This window comes from Leptodactylus fuscus, chromosome 6 (assembly GCF_031893055.1).
Source record: "Leptodactylus fuscus isolate aLepFus1 chromosome 6, aLepFus1.hap2, whole genome shotgun sequence".
Classification (NCBI taxonomy): Eukaryota; Metazoa; Chordata; class Amphibia; order Anura; family Leptodactylidae; genus Leptodactylus; species Leptodactylus fuscus.
Genome location: NC_134270.1, coordinates 42,369,080 through 42,391,445, shown reverse-complemented (window position 1 = coordinate 42,391,445; position 22,366 = coordinate 42,369,080). Strand labels below are relative to the sequence as shown.

At 43.8% G+C, this 22,366-nt stretch overlaps 1 protein-coding gene across 1 annotated transcript in view; it reads right to left on the bottom strand.

The window, feature by feature from the left end:
• NPHP4 (nephrocystin 4) overlaps positions 1-22,366 on the bottom strand; it is a 213,498-nt gene that overhangs the window by 98,879 nt on the left and 92,253 nt on the right. Inside the window, exons 10-11 of the mRNA XM_075279781.1 lie at positions 2,118-2,300; positions 1,409-1,547 (exon numbers count right to left, since the gene is read on the bottom strand). Coding sequence (XP_075135882.1) covers positions 1,409-1,547; positions 2,118-2,300 — 322 coding nt within the window. The remainder of the gene's footprint in view (positions 1-1,408; positions 1,548-2,117; positions 2,301-22,366) is intronic.

The following is a 22,366-nucleotide window of genomic DNA, read 5'->3' as shown; positions in this document are numbered from 1 at the left end:
TTGGAGAAGGCCCCCTTCACATCTCAGGGACCTGGAGCAGTTTGGCAATGAAGAATGGTCTAAAATTCCAGCAGAGCCTTGTAAGAAACTCATTGATGGTTACCGGAAGCGGTTGTGCGCAGTTATTGTGTCGAAAGGTTGTGCTACCAAGTAGCATTCATTCTCTTTTGTGTTTTTTCATTGAAAGCAAAATAAATGAAGATATTAATACCAAAGAGTTTGTGCTTGCAATCATTTTCTGGAAGAACATGAGTATCATCTGACAGAACTGCAGGGGTGCCAATACTTTTGGCCAACACTGTAAGTGGCCCCTTCATTACAACCCTGTCTCTGCCCGTACCATTTCCAGGTGCTTAGCAGAAGGAAATTTGGCAACCAACCACTGTCTCCTTGGTTTCCAGTAGTGTTATGAATGAGAAACCTGGAATCATACAGTATTCAACAAATCCAGGTTCTGTTTGGGATCCTATGACAGTCAGATTTGAGCCTCTGCATACAGTAGTGGGTCATCCCTAGTAGTGATATGAGGGACTCTAACCGCTCAGAGATATGTGCAGGACAACCTACAGCTACAAGTGTTGCCCCTCATGGCAGGGCTTCCAACTGGCATTTTTCGGCAGGAAAATGCTCTCCCATACCGAGCAAGGGTTTCCCAGGAATATCTGTCAGACTGGAACACCTGCCTGGTCGCCAAATTTATCACAAATCATGTATTCATGGGACCAGCTGAGATGCCAGCTTTGGCAACCTATGTGCAGAATCTCCAGGCTCAGCTGCAACATATATGGGTAAATGTGCAGGATATCATACAGAGCCTGTATGCCTCCATACCCTACTGTATATCGCCTTATATCCAGGATAGAAGTGGCACAACAAGGTATTACAGCCTCTATACAGTTGTACAGTTTTCTCCAACAACTTATCTTTTTGCTCTAATATTATAATCGCTTACGTATATCATCACTGCATTCACACATATAATTTAATTCGATTACAATGACTCCTTTTTTTTGCCAATGTATTTGAATTATTATAGAAAAACATGATGCGCACGAGAGGGGTATCCTATTGTAAGAACCGTTAGGTAGAAGCGAGTGGGTGAAGGAAAGAAGCTTCTATGTGACCACACGACAGATACAGCAGCTGTATGAGGGATAAGGCCAATATGGCTGCCAGTAGATAGGCCAGAAACAAGGCCAATATGGCTGCCAGTAGATAGGCCAGAAACAAGGCCAATATGGCTGCCAGTAGATAGGCCAGAAACAAGGCCAATATGGCTGCCAGTAGATAGGCCAGAAACTACTCAAGGTCTCCAGCACAACCAGATGTGCTTCTAAGAGACACAGATGACAACCGCACATAAGGAGCTCCACTGTAGTCTGCCATATGAAATATAGTCTGCACTTACTATTCGCCATAGTTACTTTTCTTCTGGACTGACGAAGCTCCTCGGGCAAACTTTCTATAGATTCTGCTGTATCACCCATGTGATGTTCAGAGCGAGCACTATAGGTAAAATACAAGGTACCGCCTTCAACCTGCTGCACCTGATTGACAAAAAAATAATCACATTGTAAAATTAACCTGTTTTGAGAGACCCCCACCCTCCCCCCACCAGGTCTGAAAAATAACATACATCATCTGATCGGCCCCATCACCCTGAGAATTTTGCATCTCCAAATCCATTCAGACATTCCAAAGATATAAGCACTTCTGGTGCAAACTAGGGTATGCTAACAAAATAATGGGCAATAGGTCTCAGCAGAATAGAGAGGTCCAAAAAAAAAAAAGCTCATCACAGGTTTCCCCACTACAGATACCCCAGTGATCAAAAATGTGTAGATTATTCAGCAGCAAGTGTTCAATTTCACTGCAGCGCCACCACTGATAAACTTAGGCATTACACATTGGCCAATAAAATTCAACTATCAAACAGTCCCATAGAAAGGAATGAAGCAGCAGTGTATCTGGTCACACACTACATGATTGACATGTAGCTACAAGGGACCTCCATGATCTACATTTTATTTCCTATGCTTTGGATAGCACATAAGATGACACCAGACATGAGAAATAAAGTGGTAGGGAATTCTAAAAACACAGGATTTTTTCCTCACCTCATCAGAGCTCATGATATTTGGCGGTATCTTATATACAAGACTGCTACAGGGATTAGGGTGAGGCCCTCCTTGTAAGGAGACGGTCACTTCTGAGGATCCAGGGTTCAGGAGAGGATTCCAGGAAGCCCATCGTATCATACGCATATAGGATGCATTGGACAGTACTGTAGCAGAAGACACCTAAGATTACAGAAAATAAGATAATAAGATAAGACAAGAGCAGATATGTGATCAAACAGACCCTAAAACTGTATGCAAAGAGCTCCCTTAGTGGTAGATGAAGGCAGAATCTATCATAGTAGGAACACAGGGGAAGTAGTTCAGCACCAGGCCCTCTCCATAATACATTTCCCACCTACCATAAGTGTCTGATCTCTAATGGTCACAGGCTGAGATCCTCAGAAATCAGGAGAATGGGTTTCCCTGAATCCCCTGTGTGACTGAAGTCATACAAGTGCACTACAACTCCATTCACATGTTCTCATGACCACTGGGGGTCTCCTTAGTGATCAGACATTTACCCCCTATCCTGTGGGTGGGGGGAGATGTGCTGGGAGAGGGAAAACCACTGTAAGAATAGACTTCAATATTATCAATGTATTAGGAATATAGAAATAGCAGTTGCACCTAGGCCTTGGTGCCTTAAAGGGATCCAAAGGCCATTCCTTCCAAACAGGGGCCAACCGCTCCGTTCTTCCCCATTCAGCCCCAGTCTCTCCTGCTGAGTAGACTGAAGGGAAACGGGGTTAGGTGAGTGTTAGGGTTTATATTTCATTTTTTCAGTTGAAGGCCACAAAGATAAGGTCATTATGATGTTTGGGGGCAACAAGGATGGAGTCATTATACTGGGGGGCCCAAGAACGGGACCATTATACTGCAGGGGTAACAAAGAGGGGGCCATTATACTGTGAGAGTCACAAGGAGGGGGCCATTATACTGTGGGAGACACAAGGAGGGGGCATTATACTGTAGGGGGCAACAAGGATGGAGTCATTACACTGGGGGGCCTAAGAACGGGACCATTATACTGTAGGGGTAACAAAGAGGGGGCCATTATACTGTGGGAGTCACAAGGAAGGGGTCATTATACTGAAAGGTTATTATACTGTGTGGGGGCACAAAGGGACATAGTTAGAAGCGGAGTCAGAAGCATGGCAGCATGGCTTACGATACTACATTTTGTCTCTCTTTCAGTTCTCTGTAAGTTACTTGGTATGCATCTGCATCGAGGTCCAAGAGCTTTAAGTTACATCTCTGTAATAGACTGCCTTGTCCTAAATGATATTACTGCCGGCCATGCATAATTCCTAGCTCCGGCCACATTACTCCTCCAAGTACTGCGCCAATTCAGCTCCTTTATCATATGAATATGCTTATTTCACAGTGCAGACTCCAGGAGAGGCCTGCCGAGGTCTGAACAGTCGCGCTTTAATTCCCATTGTTACTTAGACACATCACATATATAACATTTCTGGGGCCGACTTCAATTACAAAGACGGAATTATGTTTTGGACAAGTCCTTATGCTGAACACATAGCGGGGGTGCCGTGAGTGTCGCCACAAATGGCGGTAAAGCAGCGGTAATGCTCATTATAGGTAATATTCATGTATTATGTTAACGTTTCCTTCTTGAAATGAATATTCCGGCGCGTCTCATCTAGTGGGATTTATGTCATACATTTCTACGTTCCCCAGTCAGATGTTATGCACACTGAACAAAACAGATAGAGCTGAGACATCCGCTCAGTCATCACAATATTAACCTTAAAAATAATACAATACTGCATAGCTGAGGCCGAACCGTACAGGAGGGGGAGGGGTGTGCTCCGGCTTCTTAACAGGCAGATTTAATTTCATACTGCTTGACTGGACAACCTCATTATCAGACATATAAACCTACAGAGCGCCATATCTTCTCTTCTCATCGCTTTGTAATTTCCACAGTGGCTACCTCCTTCCTTACCGTAGACTGTCACCAGGATTGATAATAAACCAGAGGGGACTGTCATTTCTAAATCAATATGGCAGATTTTATAAAGCGGCGCCTCCTCTATGGCATCCATCTGCTTTTGTCATATCTAGTGCTGAACAAAAGGAAACGGAGCAGTAACATGGTTAGATCCCAAAATGAGACTTAAAGCGGTTTTGTTAAGAGAAAGTCTTATAGCGGATAAGCATGCCAGCAGTCGGATCCGCAGCAAACCCTAGAAAGGGGGAAGGAGTTGCCAAAGGACCGCACTTCACCCGATACGTTTAAAAGTTCAAAACACACGTGTTTCGGGCGCGTTTTCAAGTGTACGTGAACTGCTGATGGTGGCTGAATCCCGCATCCAGCCACCATCAGCAGTTCATGTACACTTGAAAAAGGGCAGTGTTGCCCGAAACGCGTTGTGTGTTAAAGTGGTCTAAACATATGGGGTGAAGTGCGGTCCCTTGTTTATGGTCCTTTGGCAATTCCTTCTACACCACTGGTGAACTGGGCCCTGCAACTTGCATCTCACCCAGGAAGGAACCCCCTGTTAAACGGTTCCTAGACTTTTCCAGTAGTTGTGAAATTCTTCACAACTCAACCAGGTGAGAGCAATTTGACACATTGCAATTGTCCCTCATCATAACCAACCTCTTACACCATATACAGCTCGGTGCTGCTCTTGTTTTGTCTTAGAATGGGGGAAGGGGCAGAGACCCCTGTGTGCTATTTCTCCAGTCATGTGGGACCACTGCTCCATTCTCCTATGAGACAGATAGAGACACATCGTAGAAGTGACTGGAGATGTGGCCCATTCTCATGATCGCCCGGAGACCCAGTAGTCGGATCACTTATCAACTATACTGTTAATAGTGAATACGCTTTGTTCATAGGAATATCTCATTGCCATTTTCTTTAGTTTTCATACAAAAAAAATCTGTGTCTTTGTATTCTTTAATAGGCTCCATTCCAATAGTTCTGGCGGGATGTATTCTCTTGCCCCCGAGGTTTCCAAGAATCGGTACAGTTAATTTTTTTGACATGCTGACAAGGCTCTGTACTGTCAAGTGGGTGGTCTCTGACCAGAGCAGACAAGAGGACATGACACTGCCTGCTTTTGACTACACTGTGATAGAGCTCTGAATCCATGCCCCCTTGTCTGCTATGGCCAAGACTGCCCACTCAGTAGACAGCCTAGATAGCAGAACAGGAAAAAGTCCGGCTGCAATGAAATCAGTGGAACAGCGCCTACTAAAGGATACAAAGAAATGGAATTGGTCAAGATGGTCAAAAGTCCTTTTTAGGGCTAGTTCACACGGGGACATGGACGCTGATTTTGACAGCGGATTTCGCGGCCAAATCAGCGTCCATACAATGTATCCCTATGTGAACTACTCGCTTTTTTTTTTCTGCTAGCTCGCTAGCAGAAAAAGAAGCGACATGACCTATCTTTCGGACGGAAGCCGCTCGCGATGAGCCGCGGCTTCCGCCCAGCCGCAGCGCCCTCCATGTCGGCTCATTCATTTGAGCCGACAGCGGAGGTGAAAGCCGCGACCGTGATGGTCGCGGCGGGAGCAGTTCACATAGTGTGGACATTGTATGGACGCTGATTTGGCCGCAAAATCTGCTGTCAAAATCAGCGTCCATGTCCCCGTGTGAACTAGCCCTTAGGCTGAGGCCCCACGTTGCGGAAGCACAGTTTTTTTTTGGTGCAGAATTTGTTGTGGTTTTTTTCAACCAAAGCCAAGATACTTCTACCTTATGGGCTACTTCTAGCTCACCATTGGCCTCAGCTATCACATGGCGTACTGGTGAGGTTTTAGCAATGTCATCACCAAAACTGCACATGTGAGCACTGGGCAAGGAAAGCCATCCCACTCCCCTAGAAAAATACTGAGTGCAGCTCTGGCATATAATACACAATGTAATATAAGTAAGATAAGTAATATAATGTATGTACGGAGTAATTCCATCAGCAGAATAGTGAGTGCAGCTCTGCAGCGTAATACAAAGATGTATCTCAGGATTAGTACAGGATAAGTAATGTAATGTATGTATACGGTGACTGTACCAGCAGAATAGTGAGTGCAGCTCTGGAGTATAATTGTAAGGGAATTGCAATAGTAGCAATTCCCCAGTAGCTAGCCAAGGGTTCAGTAACAGTTGAGCAATGTAGTACAGAATCAAAATCCAAGAGAGTAGTCAATAGGGGAGGTCAGCAATACAATAGTAGCAGAAGAGGAGCTTAGCAGGGACAAAGTCAAAGTAGCCAGCAAGCATATGTGGGCTGATGGCCTGTATATGGGAAGCCAAAGACCTGCCCCAGGCTTGACTGGAAGACAGGCTGACAATCACACAGGCAAGACTACAATTAACCATTTGAAGAACAGAGGGAAACAAGGTGCAGGAGATGGGTGTGGTGGAAATTAAATTACAGAGTAGAGCAGTGTTCACACAGTGCAACGAAAAGCACTAAGAAAAGATTCAAACTGAACTCACCTCCTGCGCCGCAGCGTGCGAGCAGAGGTGACACAGAAACCTGAACAGGCAGAGACGTTACAATAATACAGAATGTAACTCAGGATCAGTACAGGCAAGTAATGTAATGTATGTGCACAGTGACTGCACCAGCAGAATAATGAGCGCAGCTCTGGAGTATAATACAGGATGTAACTCAGGATCAATACAGGATAAGTAATGTAATGTATGTACACAGTGACTGTACCAGCAGAATAGTGAGCGCAGCTCTGGAGTATAATACAGAATGTAACTCAGAATCAGTACAGGATAAGTAATGTAATGTATGTACACAGTGACTGCACCAGCAGAATAGTGAGCGCAGCTCTGGAGTATAATACAGAATGTAACTCAGGATCACTACAGGATAAGTAATGTAATGTATGTACACAGTGACTGCACCAGCAGAATAGTGAGCGCAGCTCTGGAGTGTAATACAGGATGTAACTCAGGATCAGTACAGGATAAGTAATGTAATGTATGTACACAGTGACTGCACCAGCAGAATAGTGAGCGCAGCTCTGGAGTGTAATACAGGATGTAACTCAGGATCAGTACAGGATAAGTAATGTAATGTATGTACACAGTGACTGTATCAGCAGAATAGTGAGTGCAGCTCTAGAGTATAATACAGGATGTAACTCAGGATCAGTATGGGATAAGTCATTCATTTAAATTATTTATTTACAAAGTGACTCAACTTGTTAGCATTTTGTCTGTACGTATAAACTAGGTAGCAGTATATACTGTAGATGCACCACCTTTAAGCTTTGTGGGTATTCACTGCATCACAAAACCGCAAACTTTAAGGGCTAGTTCACACGAGGACAAGGAGGCAGATTTTGACTCAAAATCCGCCTCCATACAATGGTGGTCTATGTAGAGGGCTAGCGTTTTTTTTTTACTCTAGCGTTTTTTACGCTAGGTGAAAAAAGAAGCGACATGACCTTTCTTCAGGCGTTTTCCGCCTGAAGAATGCAATAGAAGTGAATGGGAAACGAAAAACGCAACGTGGTTTTTTGCAAAAAAAGGTGACGGGTTTTTTGCGGCCCATTCAATTTACAGGAAGGGAAAACCACCTGGCAAGGTCCAAAAAACGCTTCCTAATTAGGAAGCGGTTTTTTTCAGGACCAAAATAAGCCACACGTAATTTATGTGTGAACTAGCCCTAAAGCAAACTGCCATAATATTGAATTTCATTGCAATCTGTAGTAAAACGCTGAGCAGTAATGGTCTGTGTGGCACAAGGCAATTGCCATTCAGCAGGTGTAAGAGCACACTTTGCATGGATTCCTGGATTCCTCACCAATGTTAATGCTTTTGAATACATTGAATTAAGTAGGACTATGGATAAACTTGTCCTAGAAAACTTGCAAAACTGTAAAGTGATGTACAGTATGCAGAGAGAAATACACAGTGTCTGAGTTACATAAAGGCTGCATGGCGTGACTCATCTGGGGCTGTGGAGGACAGATATATACATATATATATAAGGATACAGGTGCCTTCTCAGGAGGGGGCTGAATCAGCTGCATTGCTGGGACGGGTCCATGTGTTATGTGGTAATAGCTGGTAATTATGAGTCATATTACATTTCTTTCTATAGTACGTTTCATGTAAGGTAACTGTAAGTCATATCCCACCCACATATCTTCTAGCGAATACACAGTATTATACAAACATTAATCCCTTGGAATTTTGCTATACTGGTAAAAACAAAAATATATAATATAACGTAACCAAAACTTTGCAAAAAATGTAAAGTGCTGAAAATTCTCTAATCCACAACAAGTCAGAAATCTGTTTTCCGTAGTCTATTAGGGGTTGTCCGCATAGTGTCCTGGACAATAAGATGAAAACAGGGTTTGCCGCTGCTAAAATCTATGTGGAGTAAGGCCTGATGCACATGACCATGGCTTATTTCAGTATATTACGGGTCCACAATTGCGTACATACATCCACAGTTTTTCTGGCTGTGTCCAGACCATAGAAAATAGCCAAAACATATGGAGCAGTTCGTATAGCTGTCCATTTTTATGGCTCTGTCCATTTATTGAAGTGTATGGGTCAGTGCACATAAATGTGTACATAAAGCTTAAGTGTTCAATTCTCCTACAACGCAACCAACATGGAAAAAGAGACATTAAACAGTTGGCACTGACAGCAATGCGTTGTCTCTCTTATGGGGCAAGGAATTCTCTAAGTATCAGATCCCTTGTCAAGGACATCTACAGTATGTAAGGAAAAATCTTGAAATATTCATGCTTTGAAAATTCGAGTAAGTACTATGGGCTGACAATTTCTGGTTTCTGCAACTCATCTTCAGCTTTGCTGTGTAGACTTGTATAGAGTCAGCAGAGTCATCTTAGGAGAGTGTTTTATTAACAGCTCTAGGGTACTGCTGGGAGACTAGATTATGGTTTGTTCACCTCTACGTTGTTCTTGTGGTCTGTTGTAACAGTAACAATATGCCAGATAGGTCTCAGAATAATGCTCCCACGCCAATCCCTGGTCTCTCCCATGGTTGTAATCATTAAATGGGTTGTTCGGTTGTTTTATATTGATGAACTATCTTCAGGATAAGCCATCAATAAAAATTCAGTGAGGTCCTACAACCAGGACCTTCACGGATCAGATGTTTGAAGGGAGTGGGGTGCTCATGTAAGAGCTGAGGTTGTTTCTGCTGTATACATTGCATGCCGTCTGTTTTATAGCAGCCATGCAATGTAATCACAGTCTTGTCCCTTAGATGTGAATAAGCTGTAGTTACATCACATGGTCACTATGAAGCAGACGGCATGCAATGTAAACAGTGAAAAGGACATGGGCAGACAGCTGATCAGTGGGGTCCTTTGTGTTGGACCGCACTGAATTGATGGACTATCCTAAGGATACATCATCAATATTAAAGAAATGGACAACCCCTTTAACTGTCACTCACAACAGCTTTCAAAAAGCATACACCCGCTACACTGTTTATACAGGCAACACATAAGGAAGCTTGTCCAATACTGAAGGCCCCTTCTAAACTTTTTCTGGACTGCGGTGATCCTGGCCAAGCCACTCAACTCCCAGGATCATAAAGAGATGGCATATCCTAGACTATAATAAAAATATGAGAACCCTTTAAATATAAGACTGTAAAAACTGAGTAATAAAATGTTCCATACTAGTCTTAGAAATTCATACAGATATTCCTTTGATTTTCTTCCCAATATTTTATAAGTGTCTTTCACTTTCATCATTCCCTTATAAATTCTGGCGGCTGAGCGAAGTGACACTGCGGTGTCAAAGTGGCAGCTTTACAAGTCACTGCTGTGTGTAATGGATTAGTCACCATGTGATATTTAGGTCCTCAGTGCTCGCCAAAACCTTTTGGGGTCTAATTATCGGTACAGATGAACTTTCCTTTTATCCTTTATTTTTTATAGACGTTCGTTCTTCTCCTGAAGACCAGCGGACGACCTTTACTCATTGTTCCCTACATATTTAGCAGCGAACACGTACGGTAAGTATGTCATTCTCCAATCAAACCCAAGGCGACTACCAGTGAAGTAGTGAAGTTTATGACCTAGCTGTGCATGACATAAAAAACATCCTCGTGTGGCTGGAAGGAACCCGAATGGACTTCTCACGAATAATTGTATAACTGACTTACGACTGAGGTTTCTTCATTGGTATATGGATTAACTAGCAATACCCGCGACTTTGTCCGCGGCCCCCTTCCCCCCTAGGCAAGACACCTGCAGTGCGGCAGCCGCGTACCCAGTCCCCCCATTTTGCCCCACGGGCGACCTGGAACCCGCTTCCCCCGAGTCCTCATACACCTCACTAGCCACCCCGACTTACCTTGACCTCCTGAAAGGCGCCCCCGGCCTCCCAACCTCCCTCTCTCCTAAATGGGACTCCGCAACCCCGTACTCCCCCCCCCCCCAACTGTGAGGACGGATTTCCACGCCAACCCCTCGTGAGCCTGATCCCCAGTTCCTCCCTCCGTGAGGCCGGCCTCCCCCCCTTCAAACCCCCCCCCCCCCGTGACCCCTGGCCTACCCCTCTTTCCCCCGTGACCTCGCCCCCCCCCCCCCCGTTTTCCCCCCTGGCATCTGCAATCCAGCCCCCCCCCCCCACACACACGGCCTAGGGTCCTCGGGGGTATATGGTGTGGAGACTGTGTAGGCTGGGAGCAGATATGGGGGGGGCTGAGGCTGGGAGCAGAGATGGGGGGGCCTGAGGCTGGGAGCAGAGATGGGGGGACAAGAAACTGGGGGCAGATGAAGGGGGGTGGACAAGCAACTGGTGGCAGATGAAGGGGGGACAAGCAACTGGTGGCAGATGAAGGGGGGGCAAGCAACTGGTGGCAGATGAAGGGGGGACAAGCACCTGGAGGCAGAGATGGGGGGACAACAAACTAGGGGCAGATAGGGAGGGGACAACAAACTGGAGGCAGAGATAGGGGGGCAACAAACTGGTACCTCTAGATGCTGTGGTACCTAAATGCTCTTACAGAAAAAGACAACAATTTCTCCTTTGCTAATGTAAGCGAAAAATAAAAACCAGACGTTTGGTATCACCACATCTGTGACAACCCCTAAAATAAAAGGAGGGTGCAGTGCGTGCTACGAGATAAACACCATAAACCTTCAGATTCAGAGGCCAGAACTGAGGTATCCTGTTCATCTCTCCTCTCAAAAATAAAATAAAATAAATAAAAACTGATTGAAAAGTCTTATGTCCCCTCAAAATACAAGGTCTCGTATAGCTACATTAGAATAAAGTGCAAAAAGTTATGAAAGCGGGAATGCAGAGAGGGGTAAAATGTTACTGGTTAAAGGTTAAAATGTGTTTGAGCGCTAAAGAGTTAAAATACACTTAAAGGTACCAGGAATATTTACTTGAGCCATAAATTGAAAATCTGAATCATAAAAGTGACATTTTGAGGTGGGCTTCAGCAATTTTAAAGTGATTATTAGGGGGTGGTTATACTTGGTATCCTGCACACCAGATGGCTGCTCAGCAAAATGGCCCCACATGGGACTACTAGGAAGTATGGTATATCAAGTAACAAATGTGTACCAAAAAAGGGTCTCAAACCATGCCTGGACACTCATTTTATTCTGGAAAGGCCTACAGTATCTAGTGCGTTAGAAAATATTAGGGGGGTCTTGGATTACTCCCTTTCTGCTTCAATTATCATCGTTTCCATAGGTATAATTGACGAGCTGCAATTTCCAAGACCGCAACGATTTTGTAAATCACAGTGTGTCTGCTTCATGTATTTTACCTACTATGGGGATGGGATTCGCTAGAACGGAGTGACTGTAAAACGCCATGTTTTTTTCGGTGGTCAAACTGCGGCGTTTACGCCACAGATCTCCACCAATGTGAAATGATGACCTATCCCAATGACAGATCATCGATATATATAACCCAGAAAATTAATAAGGCAGAACCCCAAGCGAGATATAATGGCAGCCATTTTTTTGGAAAACTGGTAATTTTATTTTGTATTCCATCTCTTATAGAATCTTACTGTCATAGCTCCATTGTATGGAATTCCCGCATTCTACACCAGGAACAAATTAAATATTTAACCCTGCCCCCGTCTGGCTCAGGTTTTTGCAAATGCCTTAAACAGCTCCTGCATTATTTATTAGGGCTCATCACTCAGTCTCGCTCGTTCTTCAGTCCCAGTAAATAACCATTGAGAAGAATAAACTTCCAGTGGATATAATGATTTCCAAGCTTCTTGCAGGATCTGTAAACATTTTGTGCAGAATGATGCAGAGAGCTGGATTACTATGGAAGGCTGCATTAGGATTAGCAGATTAGTGGAAAGAAGTGCGCTATACCAGAAAAGGGCAGTACTGTATATCTACCAACCATCTCACACCTGATAATACGCCCTAGATGACATAGAAGTAAAAGGCAAACCTTTTGGCGGGTCACTACAGCTGTATATTGACAAGTCGACATTAGTACTGATAAAACCGCCAAAGTATACCTATGGTACAAAAATAAATAATCATCCTTTCTGTTACCTTTCACGTCCTCTGGGCACATGCAGTGATACACTTCTAGAAAGCCGACAGTGCGCTGAATTCAGATAACTTCAGATGTGCTCAGATAACTTTGGCCAAGGTCTCAGACCTCAATTATCCAGTTAGGGTTATGGCTTCTTCATAGGAAATGCCAAGTGATGCAAAATTTACAGCTTTATAAATACCCAGACCCCTCTAACCTTGTGCCAAAAAATAGTAGCCATTGATTATTCTTAGCAGCTGCCTAGCACTCTGAAAATGAAAATGGTGGAGGCCCACAAAGCAGGAGAATGCTTTCCTCAGTTAGAAATGTAATTAAGAAATGGCAGTTACAGGAACAGAAGAGGTCAAGATAAGATCAGGAAAACCAAGACATACTTCAGAGACAACTGCTCGTAGAATTGCCAGAGTGGCAAATCAGAACCCCAACTTGACTGCAAAAGACCTCCAGGAAGATTGAGCAGACTCTTGAGTTGTGGTACATTGCTCTACTGTTCAGCAATACCTGCACAAATATGGAATTACCTAAATGGACCATGGACTATCTAAATACAATACAATAACCCTCACAGTCCCCTGATCTGGACATCATTGAAAATCTGTGGCTAGACCTCAAAGAAGCAGAGCACGCAAGATAGCCCAAGAATCTCACTCTTCCAAGGAAGAATGGATGAAAATCCCTCAAAAAGCAATTGAAAGACTCTTGGTTGGTTACAAAAAAAAATGTTTGCAAGCTGTGATACTTGCCAAAGTGTTACTAGGTAATAACCATGCATTAGGCTATTTTAATTTTTTGTTATTTTAAAAATGTAAACTATGAAAATATTTTTTTTTTATTTTCCAAAAATACATTGGGAATGTGTCATCTGTAATGTTATGACTTTTGAAGATCATTTTATCTTCAACTTGTTTAAATGTTCACAATGACAGTCATTTTGACCAGGGGTGTCCAAACTTTTGCATGCCACTGTAACTGTCTGAATATCTTGACCAGCTCCAGTGTTGTTCTATAGCCAGGATATAGGATATCTCTGCTCAATTTATGTACTAATGGACTATTGTACAGCTATCACTACTACTCCTAACCTACAGGCCTTCCTCTACTGAGTTACTACATAAGTACTGTATATACTTGAGTATAAGCCGAGCCGAATATAAGCCGAGGCCCCTAATTTTACCACAAAAAACTTGGAAAACTTATTGACTCGAGTATAAGCCGAGGGGGGGGGGGGGGGAATGCAGCAGCTCTTGGAAAATTTCAAAAATTAAAATGGTGGGAGTTTTTGGGTGCAGTAGTTGCTGGGTGCTAGGGAAGGGGAGGGGGTGTTTTGGTTGTCTGTCTGCCCCTTCCCTGAGCTTGAGGACTGGTTTTTTTTTCCCCCACGTGGAATTCAGCCTAGTTGAATATAGGGAATATTCAGTGCTCCTATTAACCCCTTCCCGAAGGAAGAGGAGCACTGCAGATACCCTATATCCAGTAGACCGGGCACTTTCAGACACAGGGATTGCCAATGCGTTCAGTAGTCCGTTCGGGGGTGGATCCCCATGTGGACTCCCCTAACGAATTACTGACGCAGATGTGAACCAGGATAATGCATATTTCAGAACATTCTGTATTTGTGATGATATACAGTATATTCATGCCACTGAGACTTAGTTGGACCACTCAGACAATGCCCGGCCTTATGTGACACCAGTTCAGTATCCCATTGGGTCCACAATCAGCTGCTTGTTACACTAGGGGAGCTTCTTTGTGATAAATGAATGCGCTATCACCCATAAAATACAAGATTTTGGGAACTTTTGTCATTATTTTACTTTTTTTCCATGCTTGCTAACTCCATTAGACACTTTAACCTGTATTCTGTACACTTTGCTACTTCAGAGAGTACTGTCCCCATGAACGACCAAGAATGTTACAGTCTGGAGCCTCAGGAAATTTTATGTAAAGTTGTCAATAAACATAAAAAACCTCGGCATATTAAAATGGACTCTTAATTATTTTCAACGAGACTCATTTGCCAAGTTTCCGCTCCATAGCAGTAGCTGTCATGCAGGACATACATAACACTGCACCACATCAGTCAGGAAGATTCATGGGACCATTCAATAATTTATATGACATTTCTAACCCAGAAAGAAACCTTACAAATTAATAGGCTGACAGATGTCTAATGAGATTGCAGCAGTTCACAAAAATAGCTCTTCTGTTTCCATAATACATCTCTTATATAATGAATATTTATATAGGTGACATTGCCTTCAGCGTGTCAGTGTGTGCTCTGGTGTACGCACGTCATTTACACTCCGGTGACAAAATCAGACAGCACAGAAAATTCTCATAGTGGAGATGGTAAATACAACAAAATGTTCTGACCACTTAAGACTTCTGTGTCAAGTTGGGAAGAAAGTTTTGGCCCACAAATGTTACATACAAGCAGCTGTTTTCTAACTGTTGGTGACCGCCGGTACCTTACTAAACATACTAAGGCCCGGTTCACATCTGCGTTCGGGTCATTCCGTTCCCCATTTTTCATGTGGAGAGAAAAGCCCTGCAAGCAGCACTTTTATCCACATTTTTCGTGTGGAAACCACACGGACCCCATTATAGTCAATGGAGTTCGTGGGTTTCCTAAGGTAAGCACTTTTTTTTATGTAGGTTAGGTTTCCGTTCGGGTTCCCCAAGTGGACTCCCCGAATGGAAACCCATGCAGATGTGAACCGGGCCTAAGCACTGTAGTAGTCACTACAAACCTGCAAAATTTATATAATTAGCTATTGACACCTATGACCTACAAAAGGTGGTGAAACCACCCGATCTTTTCAACCCCAACCACGGTTCAAGCAGGAATGCCTACAAACTCTCCAAGATATGAGATGTATGGTCATAGGAACTTCATAGGGAGTTGGAACAATAAGCACCCACACATAGAGAGAGGGATCTCCAGGGGCCACCCACAATCAAATGGATTACCTAAAAGTGACTACCTTTTCATCCAAACTCCTCAGTTCCTCTGTCTTCCTAAAATTTACCCATTTGGGGCTTCCTAAACAGATTTGCAGATCTGTTCATTTCAGGTCATTCCTGGACAGTATGGATTTGCTCAAGAGAACATACAATGTCGCAATACATACCTATCTCAAGGAAACATTCAGTTATCAAGAGAACATGTATACAAGCAGTTTTGTAGTTTGAGAGATCCAATCTCTGTCCTGGATTCAAAGGAACAGACATTGACAGGTTTGGAGCAAGAACTACTGAACTCTGGAGAAAATATATCACTGAGTTACTACACTAAATTAAAGGGGTTGTCCCATCGCAGCCTTTCAGCCAGGCTGTGTGCAGTGTCTGCTTCTCACTTCCTGTATCTCTCCCCCTCCCTCCTGCTGAACGGGACACAGAACACTCCTGCAGGTCAGATAATCTTCAGATTCATTTACAGAACAAACAAAGTGTTATCTGTGTATTTGCATAGAGAGATAACAGACTCTGACTTATCAGATAACTGTAATTATCTGAACGGATTGTACTGGCGGCAAGAGCAGTGGGTGACATCACTTGTCCTATAGGTCTGTGGTTATAGCAAAGCAGTGTAAACAATGGAGGGAATACATTTAAATACCAGGCAAACAAAGCAGAATTTCTAAAGCAATATATTTAGGAAAAGCCTTCAATCTACATAATCTACCAGTTTAGATAGGATCCTTGAGATGGGACAACCCCTTTAAAGAGGTTTTCCAGGCTAAAAATACTAATGATCTATCCTAAAGTGAGGTCACTGATATCAAATCTATGGGGGTCTAACACTGACCACTGATAAGTTGTTCCCAGCAGCTGATCCACAGAGAACGGAGCAAGAAGCAGACAGATCTGTTCTCTGTGCACTGGCAGGACTGAATCCCGGCAGCTTAGGTCCCGTTCAAATGAATGGCAGCTAATCTGCAGTACCTTGGTCTGGCCACTACTCAAAGAACAGAGCTGTCTGCTTCCTGTTTCATTCTCTGTGTATCACTTAGTCAATCTCGGTGGTGGGTGTCTGACTCCTCGATCTGGTATTGATCATCAATATTTTTAGCCCATAAAACCCCTCTAGGCTGGGGGCCCCCACTTTGCAAAAATGCAGCATTTTACATTAACTGCAATGTTGAGTGGATTCTGGCTAATCCCATCCACACATTGCAGAAAAAATCTGCAGCGGAAATGCTGCGATTTCAAAAAGGCTTGTGCAAATCGCAACATATTAATTACACTAGCGGAACCGCTGGCGGTTTCCCTATAAGTATAATAGTGGCAGAAAGTCTGCAGAGAAAAACTACAGACCTTCTGTGAAAAAACAGAAAAAAATTGCAATGTGTTGCCGGCGAAGTCTTTTCCGCATCATTTTTTTTGGCATAAATTCATTGCATAGGGCCTTAGCCTTAAATTTTATTTATTTTTTTTAATGGGGGGGAGGAGGGGGTTCTGCAGATGAACTTTAAGAAACAACATTGCCTAGGTATTGTGCAAACTGTGCAAGAAAAATAAAAATACAATCTTGGATTTTGTTTTATTCAAGTTCACTGGTCACACAAGGTGAGAAACAAAGACCAGAATCCTATTACCACCAGCCAAGTCCTGGTCATTACTAGTTTAGAAAGAAGCAAAGCACAAAAAAAACACATAAAACATTACGCAGTATTATGTGTGGAGTGTATTACCCTGGATAGAGCTCACAATGACTGGGCCCTTCCCTATGTGAGCAATTAGTCTCTAAAATACAACTTTCCAAAGTTCTCGGCATGTTCTGCGGGTCACATGGTGTCCCCTTTTACATACACTGTACTCGACATCAATCACAGAATCCCCTTGGACCATCTGTATTATGCACTCCAGCACAGACACATCCAGTTCCCGCGGGGAGGGGGTTTCTTTGTTATGAAATCAAAAGGAAATGTCTTTAGATTCTGGGTGCCATTTTGTCAGTTGTTTCTCATTTCCCAGGATTTCACTGCAGCCCCTACAGCCCTTGGCTCAGCAGGAATCGATTTAGCAGCCACCTCTGAGGGCGTCTCGATGGTCGGGTTCACACTTTAGTTCCAGAAGGGACAGAATGCTAGGAGAAAGTCAATAGTACTGGATAAGGCGTCTATAAATAAAGAAGAAGGGGCCAGATCTGGCAGAGGCTAAAGAAACATAAAGGAGGGTTCTGCTGTTACACAGGGGGATTGATAGGAATATAAATTTAAAGGGATTTAGGCAATTACCGTACATGTTATCTAAGGGCAAGTGTGAACAGCACCTCAGAAGAATGTAAATAGATGCTGCGCATAGGAAATGCTTAGCAAGGGAACAGAATGCGTTTTAACTCTTTGCTGGCAAGTCTAGGATGATGTGGAGTTCGGAATATAACCAGACAGAATTAGTGGAGCAATTAGGGTTTTTTTAAGCTATGCAAGGTAGTCATTGATTGCTATCACCCATGTCATGTACCTGTACCCCCTGTCTAATTCCTGTTTCTGCAAAACAATGCAGAGCTCAAATGCTATACACCTGCCAAGACCTTAGACTATGAGCAGATGTACCAACTGCTGCTAAAACCACCATGGCAGGTAATAGGGTATGGTGACCTGACTGTGAGGGAGGGGGCAACTAGGGACAGTATGTGAGAGACAAGGGCTATAGGAAGCAAATTAAGTGAGAGGCAGATGATGTTCAGGGAGGCACTTACACAGATGACTTAAAGTAGAGGACAAGGGGGACAGGACTTTGAATCACATGGTAGCTTACAATACAATCTGCAGAGACCTCCATTGCACAGCAACCCATGCTAGGAAAAAAAGTGTGATCATGTGGCATGCTGAAGAAGGTGAAAACAGAATAAGGAAAGGTGTAAGGAGAAAACTTATTACTAATGACAAGATGGTCCTTCAGACAATATAATAAGTTAAAAAAAAAAAAAAAAGTCACTGGAACGTTCCTATAAAGAAAACCTGAAGCACAAAATACAACATTGTCCTCTCCACACGTACTTACTTGATTGTCTGTCACATACTGGACATCTTTTATGTGTATAGTAGAGATAAGCGAACAGTATTACGCATACTCGTATCGGCCGAATACCACAAAAGGAAAATTCCACTGAATTCAATTCAAAAACCTCCTCGCGCTCCTCATCCTGCTACTTCCTGAATTTGGAGGATCCAATGTGTCGAACTTTGGTTTCCATGAAAACCGGAACAACATTCCGTTCTTCCCCATAGACTATAATGGTATTCGATATTCGAACAAATACTACTCGCTCATCCCTAGTGTATAGTAATATCTTCCTTACAGTTATACCTCTTTTCTTGATCAGACACCATCTTAAATTTTACATTTCCCCTGCTTTCTTACTGTTTGTGCCTGAAGACAGTATCACGTGAGCGTCTAGGCTAGAGCTAGTACCATCTCTGCCTCCTGGGAGGTCACTGTGGTTATCTTCCTATCTATAGTCTCCTAAAAATGCTGACAGACGATAAGTATTGCATTATAAACTATGTAACAGGACCTAGGTAAACATCAAGTGTCTGTGATAGAAGTTTCTGTCCTCCCCTGTGAAAAACCAGGGTGGCACAGTCCATACAGTACAGGACCAGGGGAACTGGCAAATAGGCAGGGACTCCTAGCGGCATCAATCATTATGATGCAAGGAGCCGAGGCCTTCTGACTGGGTTTGGTCAAGAAAATCCAGATGATGTACAGACGGGATTTTTTGGACTATATTTGGCTGGGTGCATAAGCCTTGGGTAGAATTCCCATGGAGGAAAAACAAATCTAGAGATTTACTCATAGAATGTGTGGGGGGCTAACACAATAATTTTCCTTTACAGACAGCATATCTCTGGGGGTATTATGCCCCCAACAAATGTAATGAATATATTGACAAGTCAGTGTTACCATTCACCTTAACAAAGGGGTGTTCCTGCCAAGGCTGTGGAGTCGGAGTCGTGGAGTCGGAGTTAGTTTTGGTTGGAGTCGGAGTCAGAGTCGGAGTCGGTAGAAATGTACCGACTCCGACTCCAGCTTTAAAATAAAGTATTAATATATTTCATAATTGAATTTTCATATGAATTTTATAAATGTTACTCAAATATACTGTATATGTTCATGTTCTATCAAACAATGAACAATAGTTCATACAACAGATGTTGCCCGAGTGGTTACTGCTTTGCCACCAACCCAAGTTAGTGTAGAGAGGTTGTTCTCTGCTCTCAAAATAATTAGATCAGATTTAAGGGCATCCATGAAGGAGGATCTGACAGAGGCAATACTTTTTCTGAGGACAAATTTATAGATGTCTTCTTATTAACTGCATAACAGTGTTTATTGCATATTTGCTTACAAGAGTTTAGAAAAGTTTATAAAAGTTATTTGCTATATTCTAATTGTATTCTAATAAATATAGTTTTTGCTCTAAGTGGTCTGATTACTTATATGATGGTGAGAAACTGAATAAGCACGATGTTAATAGTTTACAACAGTAAATTTATTGTTACGAATTGGTCATTTATGAAGGAGTCGGAGCCGGAGCCGGAGACGGAACCTGATAAAAATCCAGGAGTCGGAGTCGCAACTGTGGCTTACCGACTCCACAGCCCTGGTTCCTGCACTGTCAGCACCAACCGGACAGTGTCAGACTGTATAGGGACATACCCTTAAATAATATTCTGAAGCATACACTGGGCCTTTCAGAACTGAAGTTGCTCGTTGCAGTGGCTCGCTGTTCAGTATTTCCTAATTGAGGGGTCCTAGTCAGGAGAACCTCCTTATTATCACAAAATGCCTTAAATTCTCTTGAACCAGACAACCTCCTTTAAAGGGGCTCTATCATTGGGAAAAGTCATTTTTAACTAAGCACATCCTTGCATAGCCTTTAGAAATGCTATTCCACACCTACCTTTTGTATGTAAATCGCCTCAGTGGCTTTTGAATGAGCCCGTTTTTATTCATACGCTAATTAGCTTCCATCCAGCACAGGAAGTTCCCAACAGCACTCATCTCTGCTATTCTCTCCTATGTGTGTGTGCAAACAGGAAGCAGGAAGTCATCAGTAGCAGCAGCCTGTGCTGTACACACACATAGGAAAGAATAGGCAGAGAAACAATGAGACTTCCGAGGTGCACCAAGAGGCTAATTAGCATATGGATAAAAACCGGCTTATTCAAAAACCACTGAGGCGATTTACATACAAAAGGTAGGTGTGTAATAGACTTTCTAAAGGCTATGCAAGGATGTGATTATCTAAAAATGACTTTTCCCAATGATAGAGACCCTTTAAAGAGGACCTTTCATCAGATCAGGCACATGCAGTTTTATATACTGCTGGAAAGCTGACAGTGCACTGAATTCAGCGTACTATCGGCTTTCCCGATCTGTGCCCAGTGTAAAGCGCTATCGGTCCCGGGACCGGAGCGCTTTCGTGTCAGAAGGGCGTTTCTGACAGTTAGCCAGGAATGTCCTTCTGCCTCGCCTATCGCGCTGTACTGTGGAGCGGGGAGGAATGCCCCCTCCCTCTGCTCACACAGCTCGTCCATAGATGAGTATTATCAGGAGGGGAGGGGGAGTTCCTCCCCGCTCCACAGTACAGCGCGATAGGCGCCGCGAGGCAGAAGGACGTTCCTGGCTAACAGTCAGAAACGCCCTTCTGACTGTAAAGCGCTACGGTACCGGGACCGATAGCGCTTTACACCGGGCACAGATCGGGAAAGCCGATAGTACGCTGAATTCAGCGCACTGTCAGCTTTCCAGCAGTATATAGAACTGCCTGTGCCCAATCTGATGAAAGGTCCTCTTTAAATGTGTTGTCTTATCAAGACAACCTGTTTACAATTGCCATACGTATATTATACATGCACTTTAGTCTAGGGTTATCATCATAGGACAAAAGTTATGTGCCCACCTCTTTGCAGATAGTCTTGATTACAAATATTCTTATGTTTAGTGGGTACTATTCCGTTATCGGGCCAGCAGCAGCGCATTTCAGCACCAGCTTTCGGGACAGCAGTTCAGTTCAGCAGCGGGAATTACAATGACATCCGAGGACTGCTGGCCCGATGCTTGTGCCCAGTAGCCAGTACATCAATGACCCCCCCTCCATCTCCTCCTCCTTCCAGTGCTGCCCCCCAGCTCTCCTTACATCTACCCCGTACCCTCTCCCCGCCACATGACTAAGCCGATGCTGGCCCGATGATAGAGGCCGTGCTTGTGTGTAGTAGGCAGTACATCGATCGATGCCCTCATCCTCCTCTTCCTTCCAGTGCTGCCCCCCAGCTCTTCTTACATCTGCCCCGTACCCTCTCCCTGTAATAGGCCTCACCGTAAATCTTGAGCAATGAATGCTACTAGATAGCCGCCGGACGCTGCAGAAAGTTTGTCCCTCCGGCTCGCTGTAGCTCACCGTTCCTATAGTCGGCGTGTTTCTTGTCAGGGCCTGGATTGAGCCCCGGTGTCTTTCCTTTCGGTCTCGGTACTAGCGCTGAGGTGAGGCCTAGTCGTGTGGCGGGGAGAGGGTACGGGGAAGATGTAAGGAGAGCTGGGGGGCAGCACTGGCAGGAGGAGAAGGATGGGGGAGGGGGGTCATCGATGTACTGGTTACTGGGCACAAGCATCGGGCCAGCAGTCCTCGGATGTCATTGTAATTCCCGCTGCTGAACTGCTGTCCCGAAAGCTGCTGCTGAACTGCGCTGCTGCTGGCCCGATAACG